The sequence below is a fragment of the Salmo salar genome, chromosome ssa14 (assembly GCF_905237065.1).
Source record: "Salmo salar chromosome ssa14, Ssal_v3.1, whole genome shotgun sequence".
Lineage (NCBI taxonomy): Eukaryota > Metazoa > Chordata > Actinopteri > Salmoniformes > Salmonidae > Salmo > Salmo salar.
In genome coordinates, this window is record NC_059455.1 from 95,686,575 (window position 1) to 95,702,390 (window position 15,816).

A 15,816-nucleotide genomic window follows, 5' to 3' on the forward strand; every position below is an offset into this window, starting at 1 on the left:
CTGACCTCTCTATTGTTACTGTAACCTTGTCTGAACCACTGGAGACAGTCAGGAAGTTTCTATACAAAACAGCCGTCTCTCTGTCTCTGTCTCTCTCTGTCTCTGTCTCTCTCTGTCTCTGTCTCTCTCTGTCTCTCTCTCTCTCTGTCTCTCTCTCTCTCTGTCTCTCTCTCTCTCTCTCTCTCTGTCTCTGTCTCTCTGTCTCTCTGTCTCTCTGTCTCTCTGTCTCTCTCTCTCTGTCTCTCTCTCTCTCTCTCTCTCTCTCTGTCTCTCTCTCTCTCTGTCTCTCTCTCTCTCTGTCTCTCTCTCTCTCTGTCTCTCTCTCTCTCTGTCTCTCTCTCTCTCTGTCTCTCTCTCTCTCTGTCTCTCTCTCTCTCTGTCTCTCTCTCTCTCTGTCTCTCTCTCTCGCTTCTCTGGTTGTCTGTCTGAAAGAGCTGTCTCTCTCTGTATGAGAACATGCATAGTCTCTCTGGTAGCCAGTCAGTGAGGGCCAATGACTTGTAGCTGCTATTACTGTGTTCACTTTCACTGGTCTGAATGCCAGCCTGTTCCCACAGACGTTTACCACTGCTATGAAAGTCGCTCTCTGTCGTCCCCCCCCTCCTGACATCCCTATTTATCCCTCTCTTCTGTCGTATGATTAAAAGGACTTAATGAAGTCTTTATCCTAACAGGAATGTAGTTGGTAAGTGTTGCAGTTAGCCTGACACATGACCTTTCTGCAGTACAGTAGGCCTGGGAACTATGGGGGGAAACTCTTAGTGCTAATTCAATAAATAAAAGGGATAAAGTGACCTGTCTTAATGTCCTTTCCTTTATATAAAGTTGAATTACCTTTTTTTTAGGAGTTTAATTATGGTTTTATTAATTTAACTCTGTCTGAGGACCATACTTTGAAGTTGCGCGTAGGTACAGAATCTAGGATCAGTTTACCCTCCCCTAATCCTTACCATTAGGCACAGGTCTAGCCAGCAGCATACCGCCCTACATCCCTCTGCTGGCTTGCCTCTGAAGCTAAGCAGGGTTGGTTCCTGGATGGGAGAGCAGATGCTGCTGGAAGTGGTGTAGGAGGCACTCTCTCCTCTCATCTAAAAAATTACAATTATCATTTTTTTTTAAATGTATCCCAGGGCAGTGATTGGGGGCATTGCCCTGTGTTAGAGTGCTGTCTTTCAGATGTTAAACGGGTGTCCTGACTCTGTGGTCACTAAAGATCCCATGACTCTTATCGTAAGACCCCGTAACCCTGGTGTCTTGGCTAAATTCCGAATCTGGCCCTCAAACCATCATGGCCACCTAATCATCCCCAGCTTACAATTGGCTCATTCATCCCCCTCTCCTCTGTAACTATTCCCTAGGTTGTTGCTGGAAATGACTTCTCGGTCAATTTGCCTGGAAAAATAAGTGATAAATAAAATATACATATCCTTACCATTAGCCACAGGTCTAGGATCAGTTTACCCTCCCCTAATCCTTAACCATTAGGCACAGGTCTAGGATCAGTTTACCCTCCCCTAATCCTTAACCATTAGGCACAGGTCTAGGGTCAGTTTACCCTCCCCTAATCCTTAACCATTAGGCACAGGTCTAGGATCAGTTTACCCTCCCCTAATCCTTACCATTAGGCACAGGTCTAGGATCAGTTTACCCTCCCCTAATCCTTACCATTAGCCACAGGTCTAGGGTCAGTTTACCCTCCCCTAATCCTTAACCATTAGGCACAGGTCTAGGGTCAGTTTACCCTCCCCTAATCCTTACCATTAGCCACAGGTCTAGGATCAGTTTACCCTCCCCTAATCCTTAACCATTAGGCACAGGTCTAGGATCAGTTTACCCTCCCCTAATCCTTACCATTAGGCACAGGTCTAGGGTCAGTTTACCCTCCCCTAATCCTTACCATTAGGCACAGGTCTAGGATCAGTTTACCCTCCCCTAATCCTTACCATTAGGCACAGGTCTAGGGTCAGTTTACCCTCCCCTAATCCTTACCATTAGAGACACTAAACTGACTTTAGAGCAGCTTTATTCTATATTCACCCCTTCGAAGGCTATTGAAGGTTCTTAACCTGTTTTCTTCATTCTAAAGCTTAATGTTATTCAGCACTAAAAGCCTTTCACCAGATCTCTCTGGCCTCGGCACTAAAAGCCTTTCACCACATCTCTCTGGCCTCGGCACTAAAAGCCTTTCGCCACATCTCTCTGGCCTCGGCACTAAAAGCCTTTCGCCACATCTCTCTGGCCTCGGCACTAAAAGCCTTTCGCCACATCTCTCTGGCCTCGGCACTAAAAGCCTTTCGCCACATCTCTCTGGCCTCTGCACTAAAAGCCTTTCGCCACATCTCTCTGGCCTCTGCACTAAAAGCCTTTCGCCACATCTCTCTGGCCTCACTAATGGGGTCACTCCAGGTGGCTTGGCTCCTCTCTGGGCGAGGGCACAGTCTTCATTGCTACACTGTTTGGTAATAGTGTAACTCAACAGGGTTGCCAGATTGGGCCGGGTAGAGGGAACACGGACGGACAGGGGGGGGGGTGTTAGACATACGAGACCTTGTCCCCAATGCAGAGGAAGTTGGTTCATGAGGAGACAACAAGACAAAAGGACCTTGTCTCTGGTCAGTGTCCTCAAATGGCCCCCATTCCATATAGTGCACTAAGTAGGGAATAGGGTGACACTTGGGACTCTCTTTGTTGTGACTCTACTGTAGCCAGTAGTTTTCCTAGTGATCTTTGTGGGAAGTGGTTATGCTGCTAATTGAATGGTGAGCGCAGACAGGACAGCAGTAGCCTGTTGTGTTCAGAACATGTGACTCTATTCACTCTGAAATATACCTCTTTTTATTTTTTTATTTTTTTTATTTGTAGACACTGGAAATGTTTAATGCTGGAAGGAGAAAGACTTTTGAGGGGGCAGTGGGGTGCAGACAGTTCAAGGGAAGCTAGATGCAGGCGACCTTGGCGTGGTATCGCCCAGGCGACCTTGGCGTGGTATCGCCCAGGCGACCTTGGCGTGGTATCGCCCAGGCGACCTTGGCGTGGTATCGCCCAGGCGACCTTGGCGTGGTGGCGACCTTGGCGTGGTATCGCCCAGGCGACCTTGGCGTGGTGGCGACCTTGGCCTGGTATCGCCCAGGCGACCTTGGCGTGGTGGCGACCTTGGCCTGGTATCGCCCAGGCGACCTTGGCGTGGTATCGCCCAGGCGACCTTGGCGTGGTGGCGACCTTGGCCTGGTATCGCCCAGGCGACCTTGGCGTGGTGGCGACCTTGGCCTGGTATCGCCCAGGCGACCTTGGCCTGGTATCGCCCAGGCGACCTTGGCGTGGTATCGCCCAGGCGACCTTGGCGTGGTATCGCCCAGGCGACCTTGGCGTGGTATCGCCCAGGCGGCCTTGGCGTGGTATCGCCCAGCAGCAGACCAAACATTTTGGGAAGATGTTTAGCCGATGCGATCCAGCCCACAGGTGATGCACTAGAAAGGTGACTCAATGACAAAATCCTGATGACCGAAAGACACAAAAAATGAAATTACTCAAATGACTGAGTGCTGCATTTTACTAGAGCAGGTTTAGGGGAAATGTACCTTTATGCTCTGTACTTCCTTGGCACTATTAAAGCCTACAGTACTAATACTGTGACGTTTTGAAAATAATAAATGTTTAGTGTAAGAGCTGTTTGAAAAGACCACTGGCGGTTTCAGCCTGATGGAGTTTTGGCCTTCCATGGTGACATCACCAGGGGGTAAATTGGTTAATAGACCAATAAGAAAGCATTCTGAACCCCTCTGCCAATGACAGCTATTCTTCAGTTTTCCCCTCCCTACCCAGACCACTCCCACACAGTCCTAGCAAAAAATCTTTCAAAAATAAATGTAGTTTCTTTTTGACCATTTTAATTGAAAACGGTCACAGTAAGTTATTTCATTGTTACCCACAAATTATTTCAGATTAAAAACAGATGCATTTGATCTTAACTTGAGTTGGAATGTTTTGAAGCAGTTTTTGCATTTTGTAAAATGTCTACGTTAAGAAGACTGGTAAATCCTAAACACGAACCAGACTGAACTGCTGTTTTTTGTTTTTGTTTTGGAGTGTTTTGTAGTCTGCCTCAACACATGTTCCAGAGACTGAATATTCCACAACATTGCATCCCAAATGTCACCCTATTCCCTAATGTAGTACATATGTTCCCTGGTCAAAAGTAGTGCCCTACATGGGGGAATAGGTTTCCGTTTCAGACTCGACCCTTCTCTTTACACGTTGGCAAAAGGAGAAATGGACTGGAACGCCAGCTAGGTCAAAGCAGGAAAAAGGACATCGAAAAGATGGATACAGCTATTTCTATATGAAGTGTTTTGACTAAAAACGACACATTTCTTCTTTGTCTCGTCTCCAGCTCGCTGCGATGCTCACCATCCCTTTCTGGCAGTGGTTCCTCACCAAGTTTGGCAAGAAGAAAGCTGTGTACATCGGCACCTCGGTAAGACTAAGCAGAATGATCACACAGCACCATGCCATAGTCCAGGGTTTACCAAACTCGGTCCTGGGACCCCCCCCAGGGGCTCTAGCCCTGCACAGCTGATTTTCAAATAACCAACTTCTCATCAAGTGTTGTTTTTTTTGTCAGCTGTGTTGTGCTCGGGCAAAAACCAAAACCTGGGGCCCCAGGACCCGAGTTTGGGGAAAGCCTGCCTTAATCCATGGAGACATGCTTTATTGGACCAGGGTCTCAGTTATGATGATCCTGGTGGTGTGTGATGATGATCCTGGTGGTGTGTGATGATGATCCTGGTGGTGTGTGATGATGATCCTGGTGGTGTGTGATGACGTTGGTGTTTATAATAGTGTTTCTGTCCTCTCTGCAGTCTGTGATCCCCTTCATGATCCTGGTGGTGTGTGTGAAGAGTAATCTCATCATTACCTACATGGTGTCGTTTGCTGCCGGGGTCGGAGTCGCTGCTGCTTTCCTGTTGCCGTGGTGAGTTGGAGTTTTTCCCTCTCTTACCTTACCGACCCTCTCGCTGTCGTCTCTCTCCTCTGGTTTCTCTCCCTTATGTTTCTAACCCCTACACTCTTATGTGTGTCTAGTGTTTGGTTGTTGGTGGATGTCTCTGTCTCTAGGTCCATGTTGCTAGACATGGTGGATATTATGGTCTGTCTCTGTCTCTAGGTCCATGTTGCTAGACGTGGTGGATATTATGGTCTGTCTCTGTCTCTAGGTCCATGTTGCTAGACGTGGTGGATATTATGGTCTGTCTCTAGGTCCATGTTGCTAGACGTGGTGGATATTATGGTCTGTCTCTAGGTCCATGTTGCTAGACGTGGTGGATATTATGGTCTGTCTCTAGGTCCATGTTGCTAGACGTGGTGGATATTATGGTCTGTCTCTAGGTCCATGTTGCTAGACGTGGTGGATATTATGGTCTGTCTCTAGGTCCATGTTGCTAGACGTGGTGGATATTATGGTCTGTCTCTAGGTCCATGTTGCTAGACGTGGTGGATATTATGGTCTGTCTCTAGGTCCATGTTGCTAGACGTGGTGGATATTATGGTCTGTCTCTAGGTCCATGTTGCTAGACATGGTGGATATTATGGTCTGTCTCTAGGTCCATGTTGCTAGACGTGGTGGATATTATGGTCTGTCTCTAGGTCCATGTTGCTAGACGTGGTGGATATTATGGTCTGTCTCTAGGTCCATGTTGCTAGACATGGTGGATATTATGGTCTGTCTCTAGGTCCATGTTGCTAGACGTGGTGGATATTATGGTCTGTCTCTAGGTCCATGTTGCTAGACATGGTGGATATTATGGTCTGTCTCTAGGTCCATGTTGCTAGACATGGTGGATATTATGGTCTGTCTCTAGGTCCATGTTGCTAGACATGGTGGATATTATGGTCTGTCTCTAGGTCCATGTTGCTAGACATGGTGGATATTATGGTCTGTCTCTAGGTCCATGTTGCTAGACATGGTGGATATTATGGTCTGTCTCTAGGTCCATGTTGCTAGACATGGTGGATATTATGGTCTGTCTCTAGGTCCATGTTGCTAGACATGGTGGATATTATGGTCTGTCTCTAGGTCCATGTTGCTAGACGTGGTGGATATTATGGTCTGTCTCTGTCTCTAGGTCCATGTTGCTAGACATGGATATTATGGTCTGTCTCTAGGTCCATGTTGCTAGACATGGTGGATATTATGGTCTGTCTCTAGGTCCATGTTGCTAGACGTGGTGGATATTATGGTCTGTCTCTAGGTCCATGTTGCTAGACGTGGTGGATATTATGGTCTGTCTCTAGGTCCATGTTGCTAGACGTGGTGGATATTATGGTCTGTCTCTAGGTCCATGTTGCTAGACGTGGTGGATATTATGGTCTGTCTCTAGGTCCATGTTGCTAGACATGGTGGATATTATGGTCTGTCTCTAGGTCCATGTTGCTAGACGTGGTGGATATTATGGTCTGTCTCTAGTTCCATGTTGCTAGTCATGGTGGATATTATGGTCTGTCTCTAGGTCCATGTTGCTAGACGTGGTGGATATTATGGTCTGTCTCTGTCTCTAGGTCCATGTTGCTAGACGTGGTGGATATTATGGTCTGTCTCTAGGTCCATGTTGCTAGACATGGTGGATATTATGGTCTGTCTCTAGGTCCATGTTGCTAGACATGGTGGATATTATGGTCTGTCTCTAGGTCCATGTTGCTAGACATGGATATTATGGTCTGTCTCTAGGTCCATGTTGCTAGACGTGGTGGATATTATGGTCTGTCTCTAGGTCCATGTTGCTAGACGTGGTGGATATTATGGTCTGTCTCTAGGTCCATGTTGCTAGACGTGGTGGATATTATGGTCTGTCTCTAGGTCCATGTTGCTAGACGTGGTGGATATTATGGTCTGTCTCTGTCTCTAGGTCCATGTTGCTAGACGTGGTGGATATTATGGTCTGTCTCTAGGTCCATGTTGCTAGACGTGGTGGATATTATGGTCTGTCTCTAGGTCCATGTTGCTAGACGTGGTGGATATTATGGTCTGTCTCTAGGTCCATGTTGCTAGACGTGGTGGATATTATGGTCTGTCTCTAGGTCCATGTTGCTAGACATGGATATTATGGTCTGTCTCTAGGTCCATGTTGTTAGACGTGGTGGATATTATGGTCTGTCTCCGTCTCTAGGTCCATGTTGCTAGACGTGGTGGATATTATGGTCTGTCTCTAGGTCCATGTTGCTAGACATGGATATTATGGTCTGTCTCTAGGTCCATGTTGCTAGACGTGGTGGATATTATGGTCTGTCTCTGCTTAGGTCCATGTTGCTAGACGTGGTGGATATTATGGTCTGTCTCTAGGTCCATGTTGCTAGACGTGGTGGATATTATGGTCTGTCTCTAGGTCCATGTTGCTAGACGTGGTGGATATTATGGTCTGTCTCTAGGTCCATGTTGCTAGACGTGGTGGATATTATGGTCTGTCTCTAGGTCCATGTTGCTAGACGTGGTGGATATTATGGTCTGTCTCTAGGTCCATGTTGCTAGACGTGGTGGATATTATGGTCTGTCTCTAGGTCCATGTTGCTAGACGTGGTGGATATTATGGTCTGTCTCTGTCTCTAGGTCCATGTTGCTAGACATGGATATTATGGTCTGTCTCTAGGTCCATGTTGCTAGACATGGTGGATATTATGGTCTGTCTCTAGGTCCATGTTGCTAGACGTGGTGGATATTATGGTCTGTCTCTAGTTCCATGTTGCTAGTCGTGGTGGATATTATGGTCTGTCTCTAGGTCCATGTTGCTAGTCGTGGTGGATATTATGGTCTGTCTCTAGGTCCATGTTGCTAGACGTGGTGGATATTATGGTCTGTCTCTAGGTCCATGTTGCTAGACGTGGTGGATATTATGGTCTGTCTCTAGGTCCATGTTGCTAGACGTGGTGGATATTATGGTCTGTCTCTAGGTCCATGTTGCTAGACGTGGTGGATATTATGGTCTGTCTCTAGGTCCATGTTGCTAGACGTGGTGGATATTATGGTCTGTCTCTAGGTCCATGTTGCTAGTCATGGATATTATGGTCTGTCTCTAGGTCCATGTTGCTAGACATGGTGGATATTATGGTCTGTCTCTAGGTCCATGTTGCTAGACGTGGTGGATATTATGGTCTGTCTCTAGGTCCATGTTGCTAGACGTGGTGGATATTATGGTCTGTCTCTGTCTCTAGGTCCATGTTGCTAGACGTGGTGGATATTATGGTCTGTCTCTAGGTCCATGTTGCTAGACGTGGTGGATATTATGGTCTGTCTCTAGGTCCATGTTGCTAGACGTGGTGGATATTATGGTCTGTCTCTAGGTCCATGTTGCTAGACGTGGTGGATATTATGGTCTGTCTCTGTCTCTAGGTCCATGTTGCTAGACGTGGTGGATATTATGGTCTGTCTCTAGGTCCATGTTGCTAGACATGGATATTATGGTCTGTCTCTAGGTCCATGTTGCTAGACATGGATATTATGGTCTGTCTCTAGGTCCATGTTGTTAGACGTGGTGGATATTATGGTCTGTCTCCGTCTCTAGGTCCATGTTGCTAGACATGGATATTATGGTCTGTCTCTAGGTCCATGTTGCTAGACGTGGTGGATATTATGGTCTGTCTCTGTCTCTAGGTCCATGTTGCTAGACGTGGTGGATATTATGGTCTGTCTCTAGGTCCATGTTGCTAGACGTGGTGGATATTATGGTCTGTCTCTAGGTCCATGTTGCTAGACATGGTGGATATTATGGTCTGTCTCTAGGTCCATGTTGCTAGACGTGGTGGATATTATGGTCTGTCTCTAGGTCCATGTTGCTAGACGTGGTGGATATTATGGTCTGTCTCTAGGTCCATGTTGCTAGACGTGGTGGATATTATGGTCTGTCTCTAGGTCCATGTTGCTAGACGTGGTGGATATTATGGTCTGTCTCTAGGTCCATGTTGCTAGACGTGGTGGATATTATGGTCTGTCTCTAGGTCCATGTTGCTAGACGTGGTGGATATTATGGTCTGTCTCTAGGTCCATGTTGCTAGACGTGGTGGATATTATGGTCTGTCTCTAGGTCCATGTTGCTAGACGTGGTGGATATTATGGTCTGTCTCTAGGTCCATGTTGCTAGACGTGGTGGATATTATGGTCTGTCTCTAGGTCCATGTTGCTAGACGTGGTGGATATTATGGTCTGTCTCTAGGTCCATGTTGCTAGACGTGGTGGATATTATGGTCTGTCTCTAGGTCCATGTTGCTAGACGTGGTGGATATTATGGTCTGTCTCTAGGTCCATGTTGCTAGACGTGGTGGATATTATGGTCTGTCTCTAGGTCCATGTTGCTAGACGTGGTGGATATTATGGTCTGTCTCTAGGTCCATGTTGCTAGACGTGGTGGATATTATGGTCTGTCTCTAGGTCCATGTTGCTAGACGTGGTGGATATTATGGTCTGTCTCTAGGTCCATGTTGCTAGACGTGGTGGATATTATGGTCTGTCTCTAGGTCCATGTTGCTAGACGTGGTGGATATTATGGTCTGTCTCTAGGTCCATGTTGCTAGACGTGGTGGATATTATGGTCTGTCTCTAGGTCCATGTTGTTAGACGTGGTGGATATTATGGTCTGTCTCCGTCTCTAGGTCCATGTTGCTAGACGTGGTGGATATTATGGTCTGTCTCTAGGTCCATGTTGCTAGACGTGGTGGATATTATGGTCTGTCTCTAGGTCCATGTTGCTAGACGTGGTGGATATTATGGTCTGTCTCTAGGTCCATGCTGCCAGACGTGGATATTATGGTCTGTCTCTGTCTCTAGGTCCATGCTGCCAGACGTGGTGGATGACTTCCAGGTCCAGAACCCAGACTCTAAAGGCCACGAAGCCATCTTTTATTCCTTCTATGTCTTCTTCACCAAGTTTGCCTCTGGAATCTCCCTGGGGATCTCTACTCTCAGCTTGGAGTAAGTTTACTCTTTTACTCACACACACACACACACACAGTACACTGGAATGCATCTCTGCACTTTCTAAGTTAAACACAAACACACTGTTGTACTGTACGTAGGTAAATGTTGTTGGTGTGAGAGGATAAACCCTACAGTCTCCATATGATACCTCTGGCTCTCGCGTCCGCCCCATATGATTCCTCTGGCTCTCGCGTCCGCCCCATATGATTCCTCTGGCTCTCGCGTCCAAATTAGTAGTGTGTGTCACATTCATTTGTACAATCAACCTCTAACGTGTGTGTGTGTGTGTGTGTAGTTTTGCAGGGTATAGGACTCGAGGTTGCACCCAGCCTGAGAACGTGGATATAACCCTGAAGGTTCTGGTCTCCGCGGCGCCCATAGGACTCATTCTGATTGGCCTGGTCTTATTCCGCTCTTATCCAATCGACGAAGAGAGGAGGCAGGGCAACAGGAAGCTGCTTCAGGAGCAACGGTAAGACTGGCGTGTCTGGCTGGGGAACTCGGGGCCTCGTAACCCCAAGCATTTCCTGTATATCTGAAAGGATTGGATAGATATGATCTGGAGGCGTTGCCAAATTCTGATCTTTTGACACGCCTGGTACCCGGGCTACTCAAAGTACATTTTGTTTTGAACTGTTCAGATATATTATGGACTGCTTGTATGTGCCATGTCTAACCCCATGGTCTCTGTTCTGTTCTCACAGGGAAAATGAGGCAGACTCAGAAACTGACTCCACAGAACTGAACAACATGGTGTAGTTTCTAGAACACTCATGGACCATTGGAGTGACACTGCTTGCTTGCACCGGGTGGGGCTAACTCGGGCTGGACCTATCACGACGGAGATACTGCTACCATCCAATCACACTGCTGCTCACGTGTCTCAGAGCACCTGTCATCATGACGATGCCCCATGGCAACGAACAACAAAAGTATCTCATGGCGACGGAATCCTAAGACGGATGATGTTCCTGGTTCAATACCCAGCCCACTTAAGCTGTGACAAACTCAGAGAAATTGTTTTGGGTGCAGTCTGAAAAAGTCAACCCGATTTTCCTAGTGCACTCTATGGAGACTCAATAGAGTACTGTAAAACACAGCCTTTTGTTGTTGTCGTCCATGAATGTTGCACGAAACCTTAATGTGATGTGTACTTTTTTTTTTGTGTGTGTATTTTGCCAATGTTGAATATTTCTGTCAGAACTTGATCTAGCGTGGGTACAATTTTCAAAAGCTCAAGACTTTTTTTTTTTTTTTTGACATTGTTCTAGAACAATCTACTACTCCCCTCAAGTGTGAACCTTGAACGACAGTCTTTCTATGGTGAAGACGACCGTCAATAGCTCAATAAAATGGCCCTATGTTTTTTTTGTTTTTCCTACTCGGTTTACATTTCAGTTAAATAAAGGTTTGAAAAAAAGCTAGACAAATTATTTTGGTAGAGATATAGAACATTTCTACAACTGAATATCTATTATACGCGTTTCTACAGACTTCAGTTTGGTACGGTCTTTTGAGTGTTATGTAGAAAACAAGTCAGAACCCTATCTAGCGTTGAAAGATTCACAAAGTGTGATTTCAGCGTTTTTAGTTCCTTTTTTTTTGGTTTAAAGGTTTTAAGACCTTGTCTACTATTTGACACCACATGTCACGGATTCCTTTTTGGTTTTTTTTCGTTTCCTTCCTCACTTTTCATTGGCTCATTCAACAGGGGTGTATTCACTAGGATGCCAAGGGGAGGGGACCTACCTGAATTTGTCCAATAGAAACTCCTTTTTGTTGCAAAACATTTTTGCTACGGTGTGCCCCAATGAATACACCCCAGTAATGCCCAGAAGAGATTTAGTCCCAACTGCAACACCTGTAGGTAACTAATATATGTAAGTAAAAGATGTTTCAAAAACACTGTTTCTTAATCTCACCATTAAACCAGAACCACTATAGCACAATAACTGTTAACCAAACTATTTTACACAGCCTATACAATCATGTATTATTAAAGTTGCTTTTCTTACAGCTAGTCATTAACTCAGTGTTGGATCAAAACCATAATGACAGCTAGTATTAAATCTAGAAAGATGACATTCATTTAAGTATATGAGTAAAATGTATTTGTCCTATTTAAGAGAAGACCTTACAGGTTGCTGTTCCTACTGAAATTAGTTTTGAATGTGTAATAAAATGTTCTCACTTTATGGATTGAGCTCAAAACATTTATCATTTTTAAAATCCATTTTAGTTTTTAAAAACAGTAAATTCTCAGCCTTGTCTCCTGTTTTTTAAATGCATGTCCATTGCTTCATTAAAGAAAAGGGAAGAATACAAAAGTCAAAAGTATTGGAAAATGGAGTGGGGATTGAAGTCTGAGTTTAATGTATTGACAGTGTCTACCATGATGTCATGTGTCTAAATTGACCTATAGGGGGGAAAAAGAAATGGATATTCATAACAGTCCTGTGGGAAAGATAATCCTACATATCATGTCATATGTTACACAAACACACAGTTAAATATTTACAGATAATACATGTTGAGCAGTGCCTTCAACCATTTATGAAGGGAAGTCATGTTTGATGTCTCTCGTTCGGGTCCAGGGCATGACTAGCTCTGGTCCAGGGTAAAAGTATATTCCTCTACTAACTAGCTCTGGTCCAGGGCATTATGACTGTAGAGGAACGGTCTAATGCACTGGGGGTGTATTCATTACTGTTGCAAAACGTTTTTTAAATGGAAGCGAATGGGAGGGATCTACCTGGATTTGTCCAATAGAAACTTGTTTAATTCTTAAACTGAAATGGTTTCTGTAATGAATATTCCACTAGAACCCAGAGTTGACGGGCATCTTGAGAGCCGGAAGCGGGAGAGAGGTGACAAATCCAGCTTCAGTCACCAGATGCCCCCCTGCCATTCTTACCTGATCAGTCTCCTCCTATTGATTGGATTGGAGATGGAGACAGTCCCGCCTGCCTCTGAGGCAGTGGTAGACAAACGTTTCAGCTCTGATCCAATGGGAATATCACTATAGATCACCAACACAGAGAGCTTAGACGTTTTATAATGCCTTGTATAAAACGCTGCCTCCTGTGCATAATGTAAATATTGAATGTAAGTAAAAGTTTGAAATATCTTTGTTAACAGAAACTGATGTGAACTGATATTCATCGATGTAGTTATTTAAAAAGAGCTGTTACATTTAATAAATACTAATTAATACAGTATTGTGCTTTGTGGGAATTCATTCATTCAATGCTTTGTTTGTAAATTATGTCTGAGTATTGGAGTGTTCCCCTGGCTATCTGTATATAATTATTTTGTATGTTGCTGTCTGGTTTGCTTAATATAAGAAACGTGAAATTATTTATTATTTTACTTTTTAGACTTAAGTATATTTAAAACCAAATACTTTTATACTTTACTCAAGTAGTATTTTACTGGGTGACTTTCACTTTTACTTGAGTCATTTTCTATTAAGGTATCTTTACTTTTACTCAAGTATGAGAATTGGGTACTTTTTCCACCACTGGTAAAGTTCTCAGAGCTCGATGCTTGCACAGAGGGTCAGGATAAAGACAAGTCTGTGAGAGTAGGATTGGAAGTTTTGGGAAAAAGTGGACCCTTGCCTTTTTGGCTGATCCATTTGTGGTTTTAAGGTGGGTGAAAACAGAGTTGGTTGCTGTGGTATCGGTGAGTGTAACCAGAAGTGGTCTTGTGGTAATTGTTTGTGTTTTAAGCTGGTTAGAGGGAACAGACTCTCCGTGTTAAACGAATTAAGAAAAGAGAAGTGGCTCCATTGAAAGGAGTGATTACTGGGGTAGAGGGTTAATGTGAAAGCTGACAGATCATGATTGAAACGATTGAAACGCTATTAGCGCGCACTACCGCTAACTATTTCACATTGGTTACACCTGGGACCAGTGGCGGTTCTAGACCTTTTCAACTAAGAGGGGGGGCAAGCTGGGGACAGTTGTACTGTTAGAGGGGCCAGTTACAGTAGACGTTATTGTTGTCATATCGTTTTCTTCACTGCATTGCAGGCATTAGTTATGTAAATATTATTTCATACTCCACATTTAGGGGGGCCACAAGGGGGTCCAAAATGGTTGTCACAGGGGCACTGGCCCCCCCTGCCCCCCTCCAGAACAGCTAGTGCCTGGGACTACCCCCTGATCCTAGCTAATTTAGGTTTATGTGACAAAATAAGATAGTATAGTGTAGAGAATTATTGTAACATATGAAATTATGTGAAATATATATATTTTTAAGCTGTTTGAAACTGGTGTACAAAACCGGTAGTAAAAAAGTAATATACACATAAAAATAGCGCACATAAAACATATCTACCGCTCCATAGACTTGCTTAAAACCATATTGTCTGTGAATTTGGTATGGTCGCTCAAAAAGTTACATATTGCCACTGAGTTTTGATGACTGGTAGAGGAATTTGCTAGCAACAACATTGAGTCACCATCCGTCGAGTCTTGTAAAACATGCAAATTGTCCTGAACAACTGCGGTCCTTCCGCGAAGATGCTGAAAATCATACTTTTTAATATAAACGTTCAGTGAAACTGACCACGGACTTTCATCCTCCTTGCTCTCACTACGTAAACCGAGATCCATTTGAGTCCGTGCTATGCGGGATCCTTGGGATGTCTCTACGAGCAAAAGAGGAACAAGTCGGTGCTTGTGTTCGCTGAAAGTTTTTATTAGAAGTATTCATTTCAACACAAGGACCGCAGTTGTCCAGGACAGACATTGGTACAGGTTGCTAAGCATTTTTAATACTGACATTTTTTACAAGAATCGATCTGATGGTGACTCAAATGTTGTTGCTATCAAATTCCTCGACCAGTCATAAAAACTTAACCCTGCCTCGATATATAAGGAGAGTTGGAAGGTTCCTCAGAGTATCATTTAAAGCCAGCTTTAACTAGGGAGTGACTAACTTCGTGCTGCTCTAAAACTTTCACATACTAGCTAGTCTACCTTGATGTTTAACATGCTACTGTTTAATGTGGTAAAGGTAAAGGGGGGATACCTAGTCAATTGTCCAATTGAATGTATTCAACTGAAATGTGTCTTCCGCATTTAACCCAACCCCTCTGAATCAGAGAGGTGCGGAGGGGCCTCCCTACAGTTCTCAGCTTAGCTCAGACTGACTCATGTGAACTACAATCCCGATGCTGTGTTTTAACGTATAGAAAGGTCAATAATCATGGCTTTCGAAACATGGCTCTTATTTTTCAAAAGCGAGAAAGAATCCTTCAACTAAAAAAAGATACTTACTGTAGCTGTTTTGCGCAGATCCATACAGCTATGGGTGCGTCCATCCAAATCAGATTTTATTTGTCACATTATTGCGGGTGTAGCGAAATGCTTGTGTTTCTAGCTCCAACAGTGCAGTATTATCGGATAGGGCTGCGTGCTTCGAGCTCTTAGGGTTGTCATGACTGTCCTGATCAGGTCAGGGTACAGGAGACCACCACCCTACAGATTATCTCCCAAAACCCCAACAGAGGAGGAGAGATCTAGGGGTCTGAAGATGTGGGGGTTTTATGACCCCTCACGCCATAACAAACCTTAGGCCACAGAGAAATTCCTTTGTCCTCACAATGGAATTCTGGCCTCAGAACATTAAACATGCAATAAAGGGACTTTGGAACAATGGTTTCCGTCAGCCACAATGGTGGTCATGACGAGAGGTGGAATATGAAAATGTATGTAACTTTTGTATTATTATTAAAGGTTAAGAGATGACGTTATTATGAAAACATTGTACCTTTAAGAGTTTTCCCAGTATATGCCTGATGTTTATACATTGTACGTTGTGTGGAAAATATCCAAATCAAAGAGAAT

General features: G+C 44.5%; 1 protein-coding gene across 1 annotated transcript in view; it reads left to right on the plus strand.

Annotated features, from left to right (window-relative positions):
• The window catches only part of LOC106570727 (sodium-dependent lysophosphatidylcholine symporter 1-B), a 39,097-nt gene extending 25,918 nt beyond the window's left edge, over positions 1–13,179 (plus strand). The window contains exons 11-15 of the mRNA XM_014143212.2: positions 4,391–4,474; positions 4,860–4,972; positions 9,812–9,955; positions 10,257–10,433; positions 10,666–13,179. Coding sequence (XP_013998687.1) covers positions 4,391–4,474; positions 4,860–4,972; positions 9,812–9,955; positions 10,257–10,433; positions 10,666–10,720 — 573 coding nt within the window. The 3' untranslated portion in view covers positions 10,721–13,179. The remainder of the gene's footprint in view (positions 1–4,390; positions 4,475–4,859; positions 4,973–9,811; positions 9,956–10,256; positions 10,434–10,665) is intronic.
• The last annotated feature ends 2,637 nt before the right edge of the window (positions 13,180–15,816 follow it).